General features: G+C 48.2%; 2 protein-coding genes across 7 annotated transcripts; one reads left to right on the top strand and one right to left on the bottom strand.

Moving 5' to 3' along the window:
* Positions 1-893: 893 nt before the first annotated feature.
* On the top strand, positions 894-7,108 carry GEMIN4 (gem nuclear organelle associated protein 4). The gene is made up of 2 exons (XM_036267660.1): positions 894-904; positions 3,789-7,108. Exons 1-2 carry the CDS (start codon positions 895-897, stop codon positions 6,950-6,952), a joined length of 3,174 nt encoding a protein of 1,057 aa, XP_036123553.1. The 5' UTR covers position 894; the 3' UTR covers positions 6,953-7,108.
* A 972-nt stretch (positions 7,109-8,080) lies between these two features.
* TLCD3A (TLC domain containing 3A) lies at positions 8,081-16,391 on the bottom strand. Of its 6 annotated transcripts, none has more exons than XM_036267661.1 (5): positions 16,197-16,371; positions 15,670-15,753; positions 11,974-12,178; positions 10,286-10,381; positions 8,081-9,828 (listed from the first exon to the last, which is right to left on the bottom strand). In XM_036267661.1, exons 1-5 carry the CDS (start codon positions 16,316-16,318, stop codon positions 9,559-9,561), a joined length of 777 nt encoding a protein of 258 aa, XP_036123554.1. In that variant the 5' UTR covers positions 16,319-16,371; the 3' UTR covers positions 8,081-9,558. The 6 variants fall into 6 exon arrangements, with proteins under 6 accessions (XP_036123554.1, XP_036123555.1, XP_036123556.1 ...); XM_036267663.1 differs by having other exon boundaries at positions 8,082-9,828; positions 15,670-15,734; positions 16,197-16,302; XM_036267662.1 differs by lacking the exon at positions 15,670-15,753.
* Between the last annotated feature and the right edge of the window lie 219 nt (positions 16,392-16,610).

Below are 16,610 nucleotides of genomic sequence, written 5' to 3' on the forward strand. Positions count from 1 at the left end.
TAGAAACACTTGAGGCTGGTGATTAAATCTGGGAAGAAGGGAAAGGGAGAAAAGGAGACAGGGTAGTATGTGGGAAGAACATCGGATATTTGTGTGTTCTCAGTGAGAAATCAAATATGCATTTTTATAATGTACACATTGAAAACTGGGGCCCACTGGATTGGATCTCCCCCCCCCCCCCAGTTGTTCTGGAGAGAAGCACAACCATTAACATTTCAAAGGCGTCCATGGCGCCAGAAAATTAAGGAGCTGCTGCTGTGATCTGGAGGAGGAGCGCTGGGGGCGATTGTGATGCTGTGGTGGTCAGAGTGTGAGAAGGGGAGATCCGCTGCTGGGAAGGAAGCCTGTCATTAGAGAGGGGCGCATCTGTGCTGGTTTTTGGGCAGCCTGGCGAGGGACATTCAGTGTGGGTGAACTATGTGCGCGGATCCCAGGGGTTACTGGGTGGAGCAGAATTCGGGGCCAGGGACAAAGCTAATGGGTAGGACCCACTGGGATCAGAAAGCAAGGTAATGGACTGGACAGATGGCTGGCTGAGCGAAGAGTGGAAATTAAGGGGGCCGGGCGGAGGGGGGGTTCCCGTGGAGAGGGTGGGAGGGGCGGGGCAAACAGCGGTCGGAGGGCGGAGCGGGTACCAACCTGTTAGACGGTTGGAGGCCTATGGTCGATAGGGGGCGCTGTGGGCTCGGCGGCCTCGACGCCACGGGTTCGTGAGTGAGGACTGCGCATGCGTGCGGAGCGGGCGGAGCGGACGGAGCCTGCCGCTGACGGCGCGGGGCCGGACCTGCGACTGCGGGCGGGGCCGGAGGCGCGGCCTCTTGTTTCGCCCCGGGGACCGCCCATTGTGCCGCGGTGCCTGCGCAATACTCGCCGCATTGCGCCTGCGACGCCGCCATGGACCTAGGTGGGTGTACCGGCCCTTCTTCCCGGAGCCCGCCCCGGGACCTGGGCGGTGCTGAGTGGGCCGGTGCGGAGGGAGATCTCCGGTTGGGGAGGGGTTAGGCAGACAGGAGTTTCCTGGGAGACTGGGTCGTGAGGCCGGGCTCTAGCTCCGGCCCCGCCGCTCTTACTCCCTGGGCCCCTTTCCACGTGAAGCGCCCAACGGTTGTGAAGAGAGTTCGTGCACGTGCTTTGGAAACGCCGGGCTCCAGGACGCCCGGGGGATCCCGGATGCCCGGCGATCTCCTTTTTGAATATCTGATAAGTTCTTGAGCAGGTGACTTAGGAGATGATCGTGTATCTGCTTCAGAGTTTGGGGAAGTTTTCCTTGCGATAACGTGTATAGCGTTCATCAGACTAGCAGTTGTGGGGACGGGTTGTGGCATCTGCGATGGCTCGGGCACTTTGGTTCAGAATCCTGAGGCAAAGTTTGGAAGAAGGGAGGGAGGAGCTGGTATAAATCAGTGGCTTCTTGATCAGCGTCTTACCCTTCTAGTCCTGCTCCTAAGGGGATAAGACCAGGAGACTCCTCTGGGACAGCCAGGGTGAGGCACCCCAAGGGTGTGCCAGTAATACAAGCCTATAGAGAAAAGTTCTGGTCCCTGGTCCCAGCCAGCTCCTAAGTGGTGGAGTGGTAGAGCGGGAAGAGTTTGTAGCCCTAAAACTGGTGATTTCTGCCCAGCAGCTTTGTAGTTGCAGCATCCTGAGCAAATTGTTTCTGAGTCTCAATGTTCCCATCTCTAAAAGAGGAATAATATAACCCTCAAAAGGTTGATATGAAGACGTGAAGACATCTTACATGCGTACCACCTTGTACAGTGTCTGACACAGAATAGCACTTAATAAATATAAAGGAGGGGGCACTCACAAGCACCAGTTAACCAGTAGTTGTTAAACACGTGGGAATTACCAGCTATTAACTGCTCCTGGGACTTACTCCTTTAAGGAGCACATGTATTTACTTAGAGTCTCTGGAAAGTAGCTGTTGAAGGCCAAACATCTCAGCTGAGTTGATAGGGCAATAAAATTCCATTTACTGAGTCATAGGGAACATATTTTGGCGCCCTGGAGAGTAGCCTGAGCCATACAGAAGGTCCAGAATCCCCAGAGAGACCCCTCAGCAACCTAACCGTCCCTGGGAGTCAGCCTCCGCCACTGGGAGCCAAAGTAGATTGCCTGCACCAGTGGGCTGTGCAGGAGTGCTGATTCCTTGGCCTTTTTGCTGCTTCCATAAATGGTTGAAGGAGCAGGATATTCTTTAGTCTGCTGGAATCAGTAGTCTCTCTGTTGGCTCTTGGCCTGGGAAGATGGGTTCTTGGGGATATGAGGGACTAGGAGAGGGGAGGCACCTCTGGGCCCTGGGAAAGGGGAGAGGAGTCAGGAATATTGAATAAAATTTAATTTACAGAGTCATAGGGAACATATTTTGGTGCCCTGGAGAGTAGCCTGCGCCAGAAAGACAGTCCAGAACCCTCAGAGAGACCCCTCAGCAACCTAACCCTCCCTGGGAGTCAGCAGTGTTTGTGCTCCAATTTAGTTTCTGGGCCAAAGGGGACACCCAAGAAAGATTTGTCTTTTCATGATTCTGAGACAAGGGAGGCCAAGAACATTGACAATATTCTGGCCCTGTCAACAACTGAAAGGTTTGGGAAAACACAACATTTATTGGTTCTTGTATCAGGCTTTTTGTATCCTGATGAGTATTGTAGCTATATGTTGTTTAACCTTTACCATCCCTGGGAGATGGGATCAGGAGCTAGCAGTAAGCACCAACCCAGTACCACAGGCTTGACTAGTATATATCATTTGATCCTCACAATCACTATATGAAGTTTGTATTACCCACACATATGCAGAAGGGAGGCCAGAGAAGTCATCTGTCAAAGATCACACTGCTTTTAAATGGCTGAGCTAAACTCATGTCTGATTAAACATCCCAGGACACCTTCCTTGTAAGTCTATGTCAGTTCATGGCTCACTGAAGGACTTTTCTTTCTTAATATAGTGCATTGTTTTTTCTATCTGCCCCTTGGTTTCTACCAGAGAACCAGGGAGTATTCTCCTTGATGGAAGAAGCCATGGGTGAATTGTTCCCTGAAAGGCAAAACAGTTGAAACCTGTTTGCAGGACAAGGCTATAAGAGAAAAAAGGGGGGAGGTAGGATTTGTCTGATTGCTTCTGTGCCCACAGCCCTGGGGCTGTGTGCCTCTTAATCTGTATTATAATTTATAAGCTCAGTTTAATGTCTAGCAATGTATATTTGATGGCCCCTGTAATTTAACACTGTCCTTGTGCTATCTCTCTAAACCGTTCTTCCCCAAATCCTCTGCTGGCCCATCTTTTGATGGAGGGTCTAACCTCAGTACTGTCCAGCTTTTCCTTTTCAAATGCTTTTCCAGCAGGATCCCAATCACTTTATTTGTTCCATTGATCCCCTCTGACTTTCCTCCTGAGCCTCAACCCTGTATTTTCATTGCTAGAGGGCATCCCTACCTTAATGTTATACTTCAAACTCCAAATAACCAAAACTTAACAGTGTTCCCTCCCTCCAAACCTGTTCTGAGTCTCCTGTGTTCCCCATTTCCAGTGGTGCCTATTGTCTTCCCACTTCCAAGCTAGAGAGTTTGGGAGTCTTTTTATATTCCTCAAGTAAGTCCCTTTGACTCCAGCTGTGCAGTGGCTCCCTGAACCACCGCTTTCTTATTCCTCTTCCACTGATCCTATTTATAATTCTTATCTCTAACCCTGATCCCAACAGCCAGCCTACTAACTGTCTTTCCTTCTAACCTCTGCTTGCTATGTTAAAAATTTTCACCACACTCTATCTTATTTGGCTTCTCTCCATGCAGGGCCCTTGAATATCTGTGAAGAAATGACTGTTTTGCATGGGGGCTTTTTGCTGGCTGAGCAGCTGTTCCACCCCAAAGCACTGGCAGAATTGACAAAGTCTGACTGGGAGCATGTTGGGCGGCCCATTGTGGAGGCCTTGAGGGAGATCTCTGCCTCACCATGCTCCCAGTCCTTTGCCTGGAAGAGGAAAGCTCTGGTCATCATCTGGGCCAAGGTCCTTCAGCCCTACCCTGTCATTCCATCTGACACTGAAACTCGGTGGCAGGAAGATGTGTTCTTCTCTGTAGGCAACATGATCCCTACCATCAATCACACAGTCCTTTTTGAGCTGCTCAAGTCCCTGGAAGCTTCTGGACTCTTTATCCAGCTCCTGATGGCCCTCCCCACCACTATCTGCCGTGCAGAACTAGAGCACTTTTTGGAGCACATGGCTATTGACACTTCTTCAAAGGATGTGGCCTTTTTCCTTGATGTCTGGTGGGAAATGATGAAGCACAAGGGCAGTCAGCAGGACCCCCTGCTCTCCCAGTTTAGGACAATGGCTAATAAGTACTTGTCCTCTTCAGATGAGTTCTCCCACCCTCCAAAGAGGTTTAAGTCAGATCCGGATGTGTGTCCTACTATGCCTCTGTTGGCCATGCTACTCACTGGGCTGAAGCAAATCCAAAATAGAATCCTGTGTCCCGGGATGAAGTGCTGTGCGTTAGCTAACTTAGCTGACATGCTGACTGTGTTTGCACTGATGGAGGATGACCCTCAGGAAGTGTCCGCGACTGTGTACCTAGACAAACTGGCCACAGTGATCTCCGTATGGAATTCGGACACCCAGAACCCATATCATCAGCAGGCACTGGCAGAGAAGGTAAAGGAGGCAGAACGGGATGTCAACCTGAGCTCACTGGCCAGGCTCCCGAATGAAACTATTTTTGTTGGGTTTGAGTTCATGCGCAGCCTGCTGCGGGAGTGGGGGGAGGAGCTGCAGGCCATGCTCAATAGCAGCCACGGGACAAATTATGATAGCTACCGGCTATGTGACAGTCTGACTTCCTTCAGCCAGAACTTGAAGCTCTACCTGGATACCGCCAGTTTGTCCAAGGAGGAGAGGCAGGTGGTTTCTGAACTGGCAGAGTGCGTTGGGGATTTCCTGAGAAAAACGAACAAGGTACTAAACAAGGGCTTGGAGAAGGACATCACTGCCTCGATCGCCATGGCCATTATTGAGCAAAAGATGGATCGGCATATGGAAATGTGCTACATTTTTGCTTCTGAGAAGAAGTGGGCCTTCTCGGATGAGTGGCTAGCCTGCCTGGTTAATAACCAGGCTCTCTTCCGAGAGCCAGATTTGGTGTTAAAGCTGCTGGAAACAGTAGTGGAAGTCAGCGCAACAGACAGAACCATCCCCGAATCTCAGATCAAACAAGTGATCGACTTGATCCTGGAATGTTACACAGGCCTCTCACTGCCAGATAAAAATAAAGTCCTCTCGGGTGTCCTGGTTTCCTGGGGGCGAAAGGGCCTCTCTGAGAAGTTGTTGGCTTACTTGGAGGGGTTTCAGGAAGACCTCAACACGACTTTTAACCAGCTTGCACAGAGTGCTTCCGATCAGGGCTTAGCTAAGGCTGTCACTTCTGTGGCCCGCCTGGTCATACTGCACCCAGAGATCACAGTGAAGAAAATGTGTAGCATGGCTGTGGTCAATCTCGGTACCCACAAGTTCCTGGCTCAGATTCTTACCGCCTTCCCTGCCCTCAAGTTCACGGAAGAGCACGGTCCAAATCCATCCACCACTTTCATTTTGTCATGCCTCCAAGAAACCGTCTGGACAAAATTCTCTACACCCAAGGAAGAAAAACAGTTTTTGGAGCTCCTGAGATATCTGATGAATCCTGTGAAGCCCCAAGGGATTCCAGTAGCTGTTCTTCTTGAGCCAGATGAGGTGCTGAGGGAATTCGTCCTGCCTTTCTTGATGCTAGATGTTGAAGAGGTAGACCTCAGTCTGAAGATCTTCATCCAGACCCTCGAAGCAAATGCCTGCTTAGAGGAATACTGGCTCCAGACCTGTTCTCCATTCCCCCTCATCTTCAGTTTGTGCCAGCTCCTGGATGGCTTCAGCAAATACTGGCAACTCCCCAAGGAGAAACGCTGCCTCTCCCTGGATGGGAAGGATCTGGTGGTCCGTATCCTAGAGCGCCTATGTGAGATTGTATTAGCTAATGCCGAGACCTTCTCCCCAGACACCTGGATCAAATCCCTGTCCTGGCTTCACCGGAAGTTGGAGCAACTAGACTGGACTGTGGGCCTGAGACTGAAGAACTTCTTTGAGGGCCACTTTAAGAGTGAGGTGCCAGCCACCCTTTTTGAGATCTGTAAGCTTTCTGAGGATGAGTGGACCTCCCAGGCCCACCCTGGGTATGGGCCAGGCACAGGGCTCCTTGCCTGGATGGAATGCTGCTGCATCTCCAGCAGTGTCTCTGAGAGGATGCTCTCCCTCTTGGTGGTGGGTGTGGATAACCCTGAGGAGGTCAGATTGTTCAGCAAAGGCTTTCTGGTAGCCCTGGTGCAAGTCATGCCTTGGTGCAGCACCCAGGAGTGGCAGTACCTTTTCCAGTTGACCAGGAGACTTTTGGAGAAACAACTCCTGCATGTCCCTTATAGCCTGGAATATATTCAATTTGTTCCTCTGCTCAACCTGAAGCCCTTGGCCCAGGAGCTCCAACTCTCCGTACTCCTCCTGAGAGCTTTCCAGTTTCTCTGCAGCCAGAGTTGTCGTAATTGGCTTCCAATGGAAGGCTGGACCCATGTGGTCAAACTCCTCTGTAGCAGTCTCACCAGCCTCCTAGACTCAGTTAGGTTGATCCAGTCAGTTGGCCCTTGGGCCCAAGGACAAGAACAGGACCTGACCCAGGAAGCCCTATTTTTTTATACCCAGGTATTCTGTCATGTTCTGCACATCATGGCCATGCTCCATCAAGAGGTGTGTGAACCTCTCTACGTTTTGGCCTTGGAAATCCTCACCTGCTATGAAACCCTGAGCAAGACCAACCCCTCTATTAGCGCCTTACTCCAGAAGGTAAATGAGCAACACTTCCTAAAGTCCATTGCCAAGAACATTACCCCGGAGGAGCGGCGCCAAACCCTGCTGCAGAAGATCAGCAACTTCTGACCTTAATAGATCAGAAAACAGCTGGGCTTCCACTGCACGAGGTCTGTAGGGGTTGGAGCCGAGAAACAAGACTTAGTTATGTGAATGTGTGCACAAACTAAAAAGTATATGGCAATAACAGTGTAAAGAAAATAGTTTCTTGGGTATTTGTAACATACACATTATAATAAAATTCTCATTTTGGGTTTTGTCTTGTCTCTTGAGTCTTTCTCATCAATAGTCTAGGCTTAGATATGCTAAAATTGGGCTCAGCTAGTCTTAAAGATCAAAAACTGGGAGGAACGTGTTCATAATTGGACTTCTCCACCCTAAATTTTGGCAGTAAGTCCAAAGGTGAAACCACCTAAGTGGAAAAGTTGCAAGGCATGTGTGTTCTTTTGCACTGAAACCCTCTTCGAGTCATTTTGTGGTCTCTTGGAGAGGACAGCAATTAGAACGAGAACTTGATTCTGCCACCAGCTGGCCATGTGATTTATGTGCCCAAAAGGCCTGCACCACTGTAAAAGGAGAGGGTTGAGCCAAGAACATTTAGTGCTGGGGTAGATTAAGGACCTCAGGAAAATGATGGCTTCTGAATTGACTCCTGCCATTCAGCCTTAACTCATCCTTTCAGTGGCTCCAGAGGGGCTGTGCTAAAACAAACAGTGTAATTATCTTCTGCCTAGAGTAGAGTCACGGTTTTGAAGAATGAATGGGAGCAGGTAATGGTGCCTGCAGAGGCATAAAAATGCATATTTAAGCTGTCCAGGGCATTTTACAGAACTAGGAGGACTGCTTGGTGAGGCGTTTAACGGAGGCAAGGAAGGGAATAGGAGATACCCCATCACCATATCCATGCCCTCACTCAAAGTTCCCACCCCAACTTCAAGTGGGCTGGCTCTGGGGCCTACAATTGGGATTCACCTAAGAAGAGAAAGCAGGGCCTCAAGTTATGTGACCACTAGGCTTGAATTCTAGGACCCCGCAGTGTACTGGAACCACAAGTCACAGAAACAATGTTAGAGTAAGGTATGAGATGGGCCCTCGTGGAGGCTGAAAGCATCAACACATCCCTCTCCCCTCAATACCCCCCTTTGCCAGTTACATGGATAGGAACACACCTCAGAAACAATACCACACAGCAGCCAGCCAAGTCAGGTCATGGGGTGGGTCTTACGGGAAGTTGGTATTAATGTATTTCACAAATGAGAATAAGTTGGGAAACATTAGTGCAATTTAATCACCACAGGGGTGATTTACACAAGATATACTGACAGTGAACAAAACAATAAAAAATAACATTTTGCATTTTTTAAAATGGCACCCATTAAAGATTGAAATAGTCAAAATCTGAGTCCCTGTTACGTACTCAGTACTTTAGAAGTTAATGGACAACAGAGAATTAAAAGGAATTTAAAAATCTAGCTTTTCACTACCACTTGAAAAATTCATGGTAGCAGTTTCTAAAATCCATCCTAGTTGATAAGGAATGACTAGTTTTGGCACCAGAGAATTGCACTTGCAAATGGTAGTGAAGGAGTCAGTCCACAGGACATACTTTGGCCAGGGCTGTCTTGTACTCTTGCTCCCCAGCCTTCTGTGGCTAATGGTGGGGCACTCACATTGGAACAGGCTTTGGACCACAAGCTCTGGCCTAGGAGGCAGTTGCAATGCAACTTCTCATGGTTTGGAATACAGAAGTCCATTTCCACCTTGTGAAAAGGACAGTATTTAAGAGTGGGGTGACCCAGTAAGTAGCTCGTAGCCATCTTTTCACTGTACCCCTATCATTTTTAACAAGAGCATCCTGTGTGTGTGGATATAGGAAAAGCTGGGCTTGGAAGGACATGCTAAAAAGGGAAAGGGAATAGTATTTGTGACGAGGCTGAAAGCATCAATACAAACTCACAAGTTTGACACTGGTCTTACAAAGTCAGCCTGCAAAGATGCTGACCTATTAGCCTCCCTACCTACTCAAGTGCTTCAGGTTCCTATCCCTGCCTCCTGCCACCCCGAACCCCACTAATGAGACTTCTGATCGGAAGTCAGTAGACATGAGAATTCAATGTTGGCACATAGATGAAAGGATGAGGCAATGGATTATTTAGTAAACAATAAAAAGCTACCTACCCACAATGATTTTCCCAGACCAACATCATAAGAAATTATTTCAAGAACCAAGTCATCACTTGCTTCTGCTGGCCCAGTTCATGTGGATATTGCCCTGAGTGTTTGGAAAGGTGGGTAGCCGCCAATATTAGGGCCAGTTGGGTGCTCAGACACTTATCATACTGGTCCACCTGTCTCCACACACCATGTTTCTACCTCCCCGAGCCCTTGAGATAAGACCCAAGGGAGGATCCTTGGGCTTGCACTAAAACCACCTTGCTGCCAATGGAGGTCTGACAGGATCCAATAGTTGTTACTAAGAAAAAAGTGCTTTTGCAAAAGGGGCAGGTTAGAAGAGGGAGGTAATAGCAATATTCTTTAGGAAAACTCAAAACCCATCTGCTTATCAATACCCAAAAGGCTGAGGCCACCCAGGGCACAATTTGGTCCGTGGAATACTGAGTGGAAGAGGCAGCTAGTGTGAGGAGGCACCCTCACTGCCTGGCTCCTGGGAGCACTTATCCATCCTTTTCAGCTGAGGGAGTGTCAAAGAGCTGGGCTGCCTTCTTGCACAGCAGAGAGAACCAGTAGAGCTGGGGAGCGATGAGGAAGGCATTGGCCACATTGCAGAAGAAAGGGATCCTGGATGGCACTTGGAGCAGGCTTAGTTTCTGCTGATGGCCATAGGACCAGTACATGAAGGGGAAAAGAAGAATCCGACAGGAAAAGAAGGTGGTCAGTGTGAGGATTCCGTTCACCTTGTACAGGAGGGTGTGCTGCTGCTTTAGCTGCAAAAGAAGAAGGAAGGAGAATGCAGAGTCACTGCAAGGTTGGGCCTTTGGGAAATACCAACCCAAGTCTCACAGCAGTCAAGGCTAAACATCTAGCTTTCTGACATTTAGAAAAGTTGATTGAGCATGGGCGTATTTATACACGCATATAGCCTTGTAAAGTTTTCCAACGGTGACGTTGAATTTGACCAGTCACCCAGCTGACAGGAACAGAGGAAGAGAGAAAAATCTATAGCCAGGGGAAAAAAATACTTGAAGGACTGTATCAAATTTGAATCATACAATTTTGTCCTCACTGACTTAGAAGACCAATTGACTTTTAAGTCCGTTCAAGGGTCTCCTATCCCACTATTCCTAGCACTAAAGGATTTCTCCAAACCCACAATCTACCAAGGAAAAGCAGAGTCTGTGCCCCCCACACACACACTGTTTCTGCCATTTCATTCATACGTGCCTGAATCAGAACTTTGCCCAGTGACACAAACGGAGTGCTCAGTTCTGCCATGAAGATGCAGCCAACAAAGAAGTCCCCCAGGTCTCCCCTAAGCCTCTGCAGGTGACAAGAGGAAACAGGAAAATAAGACATGAAGGTTAAGGAACCATTGGAAGGAAAATTCTAACTAGGGCTATTGAAAAGGGTAATCATGAAAGACTATGAAGGGAAAGGGAAATGCTAAACAGGCAAGTGCAGACTCGTTTAATATGCTGCTGCTTCCGTAGCAATGGCAATTGGATGGTCGAATCGCTGGGATCCAGAGGCAACTTCTGATCGGCTGATTGCATCACACACCAAGCTTTCTCTGAATTTCAATGTCAGCCGGAAGGAACTCTGCAGCCTACTTTTGGGTATCTAACTTAGTCATGCCAAGGGCACTTAGCCAGGTCAGTTCAACAAAACATGTGCCAGACCCGGTGTTAGATGTTAGGGAGACTTCTTAAAGAATGTAATATCTTCCTCTCTCTTTTCAAGAAAGCAGTATAGCACAGGATGGCAGCTCTGTCCCGGTACTAGATTGAGCTACGTAAACTCTTGGAGCCCCAGTTTCTTCACCTATGGAATAGAGCTAACAATTTCTAATGTTATTTCTAATAGTTTCTACTGATTAGCAGAAAGCTGTGAGCTTCTAAAATCAAGTGCCTGTCATCTAGCAGGCACTCAAAAATTACTAGTTTCCTCTCTGCATTCCTATCTCTTGCTTGTTGGGTGAAGATTTTATGGGGGGAAATGATCTGGGGAGAAATTATGAGGCTATTTGCTTTCAGAGTCTGCTTTTGTGACATAAAAAAAATAATAATGCATACAGTACTCTCTAACACTGTTAGAATAAATAACCAGTTGACTGAGCAAATAACCAATCTCATTTAAAAAATTTTTATGGCCCTGGCCAGTTTGGCTCAGCGGTTAGAGCGTCGGCCTGCGGTCTGGAGAGACCCGGGTTCGGTTCCCGCTAAGGGCACGTACTTCGGTTGCAGTTTGTCCCCGGCCCTGGTTGGTCGTGCGGGTGGCAGCCACTCGATGTGTCCCTTCACGTCGATGTTTCTCTCTCTCTCTCCCTTCCTCTCTCTCCCTCCCACTCTATCTGTACAAAAAATGGAAAAATATCCTTGGGTGAGGATAAAAAAAAAAAAAAATTTTTATGATGTGCGGCCGGTGTGGCTCAGTAGTTGAGTGTCAACCCATGCACCAAGAGGTCGCCGGTTTGATTCCCGGCCAGGACACATGCCCAGGTTGTGGACCTGATCCCCAGTGCGGGGCATGCAGGAGGTGGCCAGTCGATGTTCTCTCTCATCGATGTTTCTATCTCTCCCTCTCACTTCCTCTCTCTCTAAAATCAATAAAGGAAAAAAAAAATTCTTATGTTGTATTTTATATTGTTTTTATATTATATGAACTAAAGACAGAACCTTTGACAAAGGCTAGGGAATCACAAAGAGCTAGCTAGGAGGTCACGAACAAATATTTCTACACGATGTGCCTGGAGGATGTAACTGCGGAAGCAGCAGGCATGACGAGTGGACAGGGTAGGAACGCTAAGGGAAAGGGGGGCAATCCTGACTCCTAAGCATTGGTCAGGATACCCAGATCAATGGGAGAAATGAGTGACCAAGGCTGCTGCTGGCTATTATCCTGGGAGGCCATACCTGTGCAGTTGGCACAAGGACCAACAGAATGGCCATGTGGTGTGTGATCATGAGGCGGTTTTTACTTAGGAAGTTTCGAAAAATGGTGAGGAAGTATCTGCGGTTCTGTTCTCTGGTTCGGTACCATTCACAGAGGTACATGGCGTAGGTGTCATAGACCATATATGGAATCAAAAACCAGACATATTCTCGGGCAAGCCAGTGCCTGAAAGAAAGCATATGAGTGGTCCATGAAATAATTATGGATATCAATTATTATGAAGGTAGGCTCAAAGCCAACCTCTTGAACACATTTCCTTCAGCTCTGTAGTAATCAGATGTTTTTACTCCAAATACTTTACCACAAAGATGCTGAAGTTGATAGAGTGAACAACTTGCTCTAAATTACTGGGAAAATTTGTGTCAAAGGCAGAAAGCACCATGTGTTTAAGGGACGAGCTGTCACTATTTGTCTGTTTTAACTACTCATTTGTAATGGATTTTCTGGCATTTTGTGATATAAGCTGACTTTGATATAGATATCTCTACCAATGATTCAACAGCCCCACCAAGAAACTGGTTTGGAAGGTGTCCCAAATCCCAATCCAATATTTCCAGTTTAACTCCACTCGTTGCTCAACAGTTGGGAGTTCCCTCTTGCATCTGCTTGTAACCCCACTCTAGGGAGTTGCTGGCAAGCAACCCTGGCCATTTTCTTTACAATTCTATGGCTAATCCCAATTCCACTCATTAAGAAAAATACGTCTGGAAATGAGCCCAGAGCTCAAGGACTACCTTACAGCAGCAGTCATACCAAAAGAGAAGCTGGGACAAAAGACACTGTTCCCATTTACTTCTCCAAAGGGGTTGAATCAATATTTGCTGAGTTGAAATGATAATTTATCACTGTCCTAGAGCAGATTAGAGGGAAAGTCTCTAATTTCTACAATTTTGTTCCCAAATAATAAATGATAATTCTACACAAAATTGATGTAGAAAAAAACATCTAATTTGAAATCACGTCCTTTGCTGGGAAGGATTAGATTCACTAAATAGCAAATCTTTATTGAGCACCATGTGTTAGGTAGAAGAAACAATTTAGTTTTGTGGTTCTCAAACTACCTGAACACCAGAATCACCTGCAGTGCTTGTTAAAGCTCCATGCCCCACCCCCACCCCCACACCCCACCCCCACAAAGGCTCTTAATGGTATATGTATAGCTCTCAAATCTGTATTTGTCTCAGGCGATTTTCTAAGGAGCCATCCACAAAATGCAGCATTAGAAACACACTCTACAGAGGATGCCACTCAAGTTTCTGTTCCTGAATGATTCCACACTTACCACAGAATAACTTAATAATGAATAAACAATGAAACAGGCAAACAAGTAAGGATGGAAAATGTAATATACATGCAGGTAAACTAGGCAAATTCCATTTAGGCAAAAAGATGCAATATTTATTCTATTGCCCATCTGTGGTTTCCATTGCTTTCTTAAAGCAATTCCACGTTAAATAACAATAAAGAGCTATTAAAAGCTGAACTGGAATATAACTGGCCTCTCCCCTTGAGTGGAGCCTAGCATTTTAATATTTTGCACACAGTACCAATTCAATAAATTCTAAAATTGTGGCTGCTTGGTAGAATTCTCTCAAGATTTATTAGCAAGAGATCTAGACTGCATTCGTAACTACCACTTGCCTGGGACTTAGCTTTCTTGATAAAATGAAGATAACAATCCTTGTCTTACTTCCCTGACCAAGTTATTGTAAAGATTAACAAACTAAAAGTGTGAAAGTCCTTTTAAATGCCAAATATAAGTGCTTAAACTGAGAAAACCGCCCAGAGCTGTGACTCTCAGCCCTTTTAGGGATCTGGAAGACCTCCTTAAGAATCAGATTAAATCCTTGGCTCCATATCACATTCTGCATATAAATTGGGGGAATTTATAGATGCCCCCTATCTATAGACAGTCTACATGAAGACATAAAGTGAAAAAGTATGTAATACAAAAATATTTGGGTGTATAGGATATGAGCCCCAAAAGGCTTTTTTTTTAGGTGATCTAGGTGCTGTTAGAGCATCCTTGTGCATCCATGTGAAGGTGAAGGGCACAGAAAGTGTCTGTCTCCATTTTACAAGCAGAGAATCTAAAGGCATAAAGAGACACAAAAGGAGGAATCTGAAAACCAAATTCAGGTTTCTTACCCTGCTCAAGCCACTAAAATACCACTTCTATGGGGAAAACACAACAGTGGTGCTACAAAATTGAAAGTTAATTATGCGCAAATATCTTTTTCTACAATGTGTAGTGGTTGCCTGCTGCTTGCTCTCCTGTCAGCTGAAGATAGTGCTGTGCCACATGTGTCCTAATCTTTGCAAAAAGGCTGGTTTCAAGGTTGGTCTGACAAACTGGGTGGGGGCAGTGAGGGAGCTTGCCACATAATCAAAAATCGCTCAAGCCCTGGCCGGTTTGGCTCAGCGGTTAGAGCGTCGGCCTGCGGTCCGGAGAGACCCGGGTTCGGTTCCCGCTAAGGGCACGTACTTCGGTTGCAGTTTGTCCCCGGCCCTGGTTGGTCGTGCGGGTGGCAGCCACTCGATGTGTCCCTTCACGTCGATGTTTCTCTCTCTCTCCCTTCCTCTCTCTCCCTCCCACTCTATCTGTACAAAAAATGGAAAAATATCCTCGGGTGAGGATAAAAACAAACAAACAAACAAAAAAAAACCGCTCAAAATAAAAATCAAACCCAGCCAAGCAATTGCTGTTAGCCTTTGGCATATGCAATCAAAGTCACCTGACCTGTCTTAGCTTAGCATCTACAATTCATCACCAAGAAAAGCAAAAAAATCACGATGGCAGCATTAATCCCCAGTAATATCCAGGCACTACATTTGCAGGCCAGTGAGACAGATACTCCGCTTAGGCTCTCCTCACACCACAGTCTCAACAGGTGAAAAGAGGGACACTTTGTAGAATCAAGATGAGAAAAGGATCAGGACCAGACATTCCCTGTGTGTTGACTGTCGCTCTTCAACTAAACTGGGAGAAAATAAGAGTGGTTCTAAGAAGACAGGTGGAAAAATAAAGGCTGCACACACAAAACACCATCATTGCCCAGGTCTAAATACCATACAAAGTAGACCACCCTGGTCTTTGTGATTCCTTTCACTAGATGCACATTTCCTGACCTGCCTCTGGACTGAGCTCTAACACACATGCAAGTCAGTTTTCTGTAAGCACCTGAAACCTCTTCACCGGCTTTAGCAAATTCAGAGGAAAAACAAGAGCAGCATTTGTAAGGCTCGGCTAACCACACTGCACATATCTTGACCAATGAGTGCTCCAGAAAAGGACCCCAGTGAGATCACTTAAAAAAACCAAACACTCTCACTTCTGAATCATTTTCAAAGGCATCTATCTCATAAATAACTTGGATCAATGGACCACAGTGTCTTCTCACAAGCTGTCTTAAACCAGGCTTAGACTCTGTCATTCTCTAGCCTTTCCTCAGTTTACTTTCTCCGAAGGTGGCCATGCAGAAAGAGGTATGAAGAGGAGATAGGAACTAATTATGGTGTCCAAGTTTTCCCATTAATCGTCTATCCAACAGCATGTGCTGATAAAGAACTAGTGTCTGTGAGCCACTAAAACGTGCAAACTTAGAGAAAGTTCAGCGCTGATATTTGTACTACTTTCACCTGGCATTGGATGTTACCTGTCGGAGACCACGTTTTTACAGTAGCAGACGATGACGATCCCCGACCCGGTGGCCAACACAGCCTGCACGGAAGAAACCAGCCTAATGTGCGGCAGAAAAGAAAAAAAAAAGGGGGGGGGGGAGCGCGCTTCATCCAGTCCTGTGGACAACATAAAGGCAAAACTCCTCAACCTGACTTTCCCCCTAGGCTGCCCGCGCCCGGAGGGAAGTGGCAGGGCCAACCTCGCGCTCCAGACCCCAGGGCAGCTGGCAGATGTGCAGCAGGCTTCCCTCCCCATCCTGACCGGCGTGGGCAGCCAGCCCTCCATCCTGCTTCCTTCTCCCTCCAGGACAGGACGCACAGACTCTTCCCAGAGCCCTGGCCAGCGCCGCCGAGAGGGGCGAGGAACGAGGGAGGCACCCCCTCGCTTCCTGTAGCCCCCCCTCCCCCTTTCGCCCTCCCTGGGCGCAGGGGCGGGCGCAGGCGGGTCCGGGCAGCCCGCGCGCGGCCGGGTGGGGCGGGCGGCGCCGGCCTCGCCGCGTACCTGGTGCTGATCATCACGCAGTCGTAGCCGGTCCATTCGGGCCGCGCGCGGCGCAGCCCCCAGGTGCAGAGCGCGAAGAGCCCGGGGAAGAAGAGTGAGCCCCAGGCCAGCGTCAGCAGCATGGGTGCTCAGGGCTCGGCGCCTCGCTCGGCGCCCTCGGCGTGACTCAGGTCGGCTCTGCTCGGCTCCGGGACTGCCGCGGCCCGCCCGCCCCTATTTCTACCCGCCACCCGCCACCCCGCCCCGGCCGGCCTGCCGCGACTCCGGCAGCCCCGGGGCGCTGGCCCCGCGCCCGCACCGCCGCTTTCCGCGTGACCAGGCCGGCGGCCGCGATAGGCGCGGGTCGGCGGGCCGGGGCGGGGTCTCGCCGCCACCGCCCCTGGGCCCCGAGGCTTCCGAGGCTTCCCCCGGCCG

Source organism: Molossus molossus, unplaced genomic scaffold, assembly GCF_014108415.1.
Source record: "Molossus molossus isolate mMolMol1 unplaced genomic scaffold, mMolMol1.p scaffold_m16_p_19, whole genome shotgun sequence".
Lineage (NCBI taxonomy): Eukaryota > Metazoa > Chordata > Mammalia > Chiroptera > Molossidae > Molossus > Molossus molossus.

Excerpts from the sequence above, each read along its gene's own strand:
- TLCD3A (XM_036267661.1), bottom strand. The coding sequence starts at position 16,318 with ATGCTGCTGACGCTGGCCTGGGGCTCACTCTTCTTCCCCGGGCTCTTC. Across the intron at positions 12,179-15,669 it reads AAAAACGTGGTCTCCGACAG|GCACTGGCTTGCCCGAGAAT; the intron begins GTAACATCCAAT and ends GCTTTCTTTCAG. Across the intron at positions 10,382-11,973 it reads TCCTTGTGCCAACTGCACAG|AGGCTTAGGGGAGACCTGGG; the intron begins GTATGGCCTCCC and ends TGTCACCTGCAG.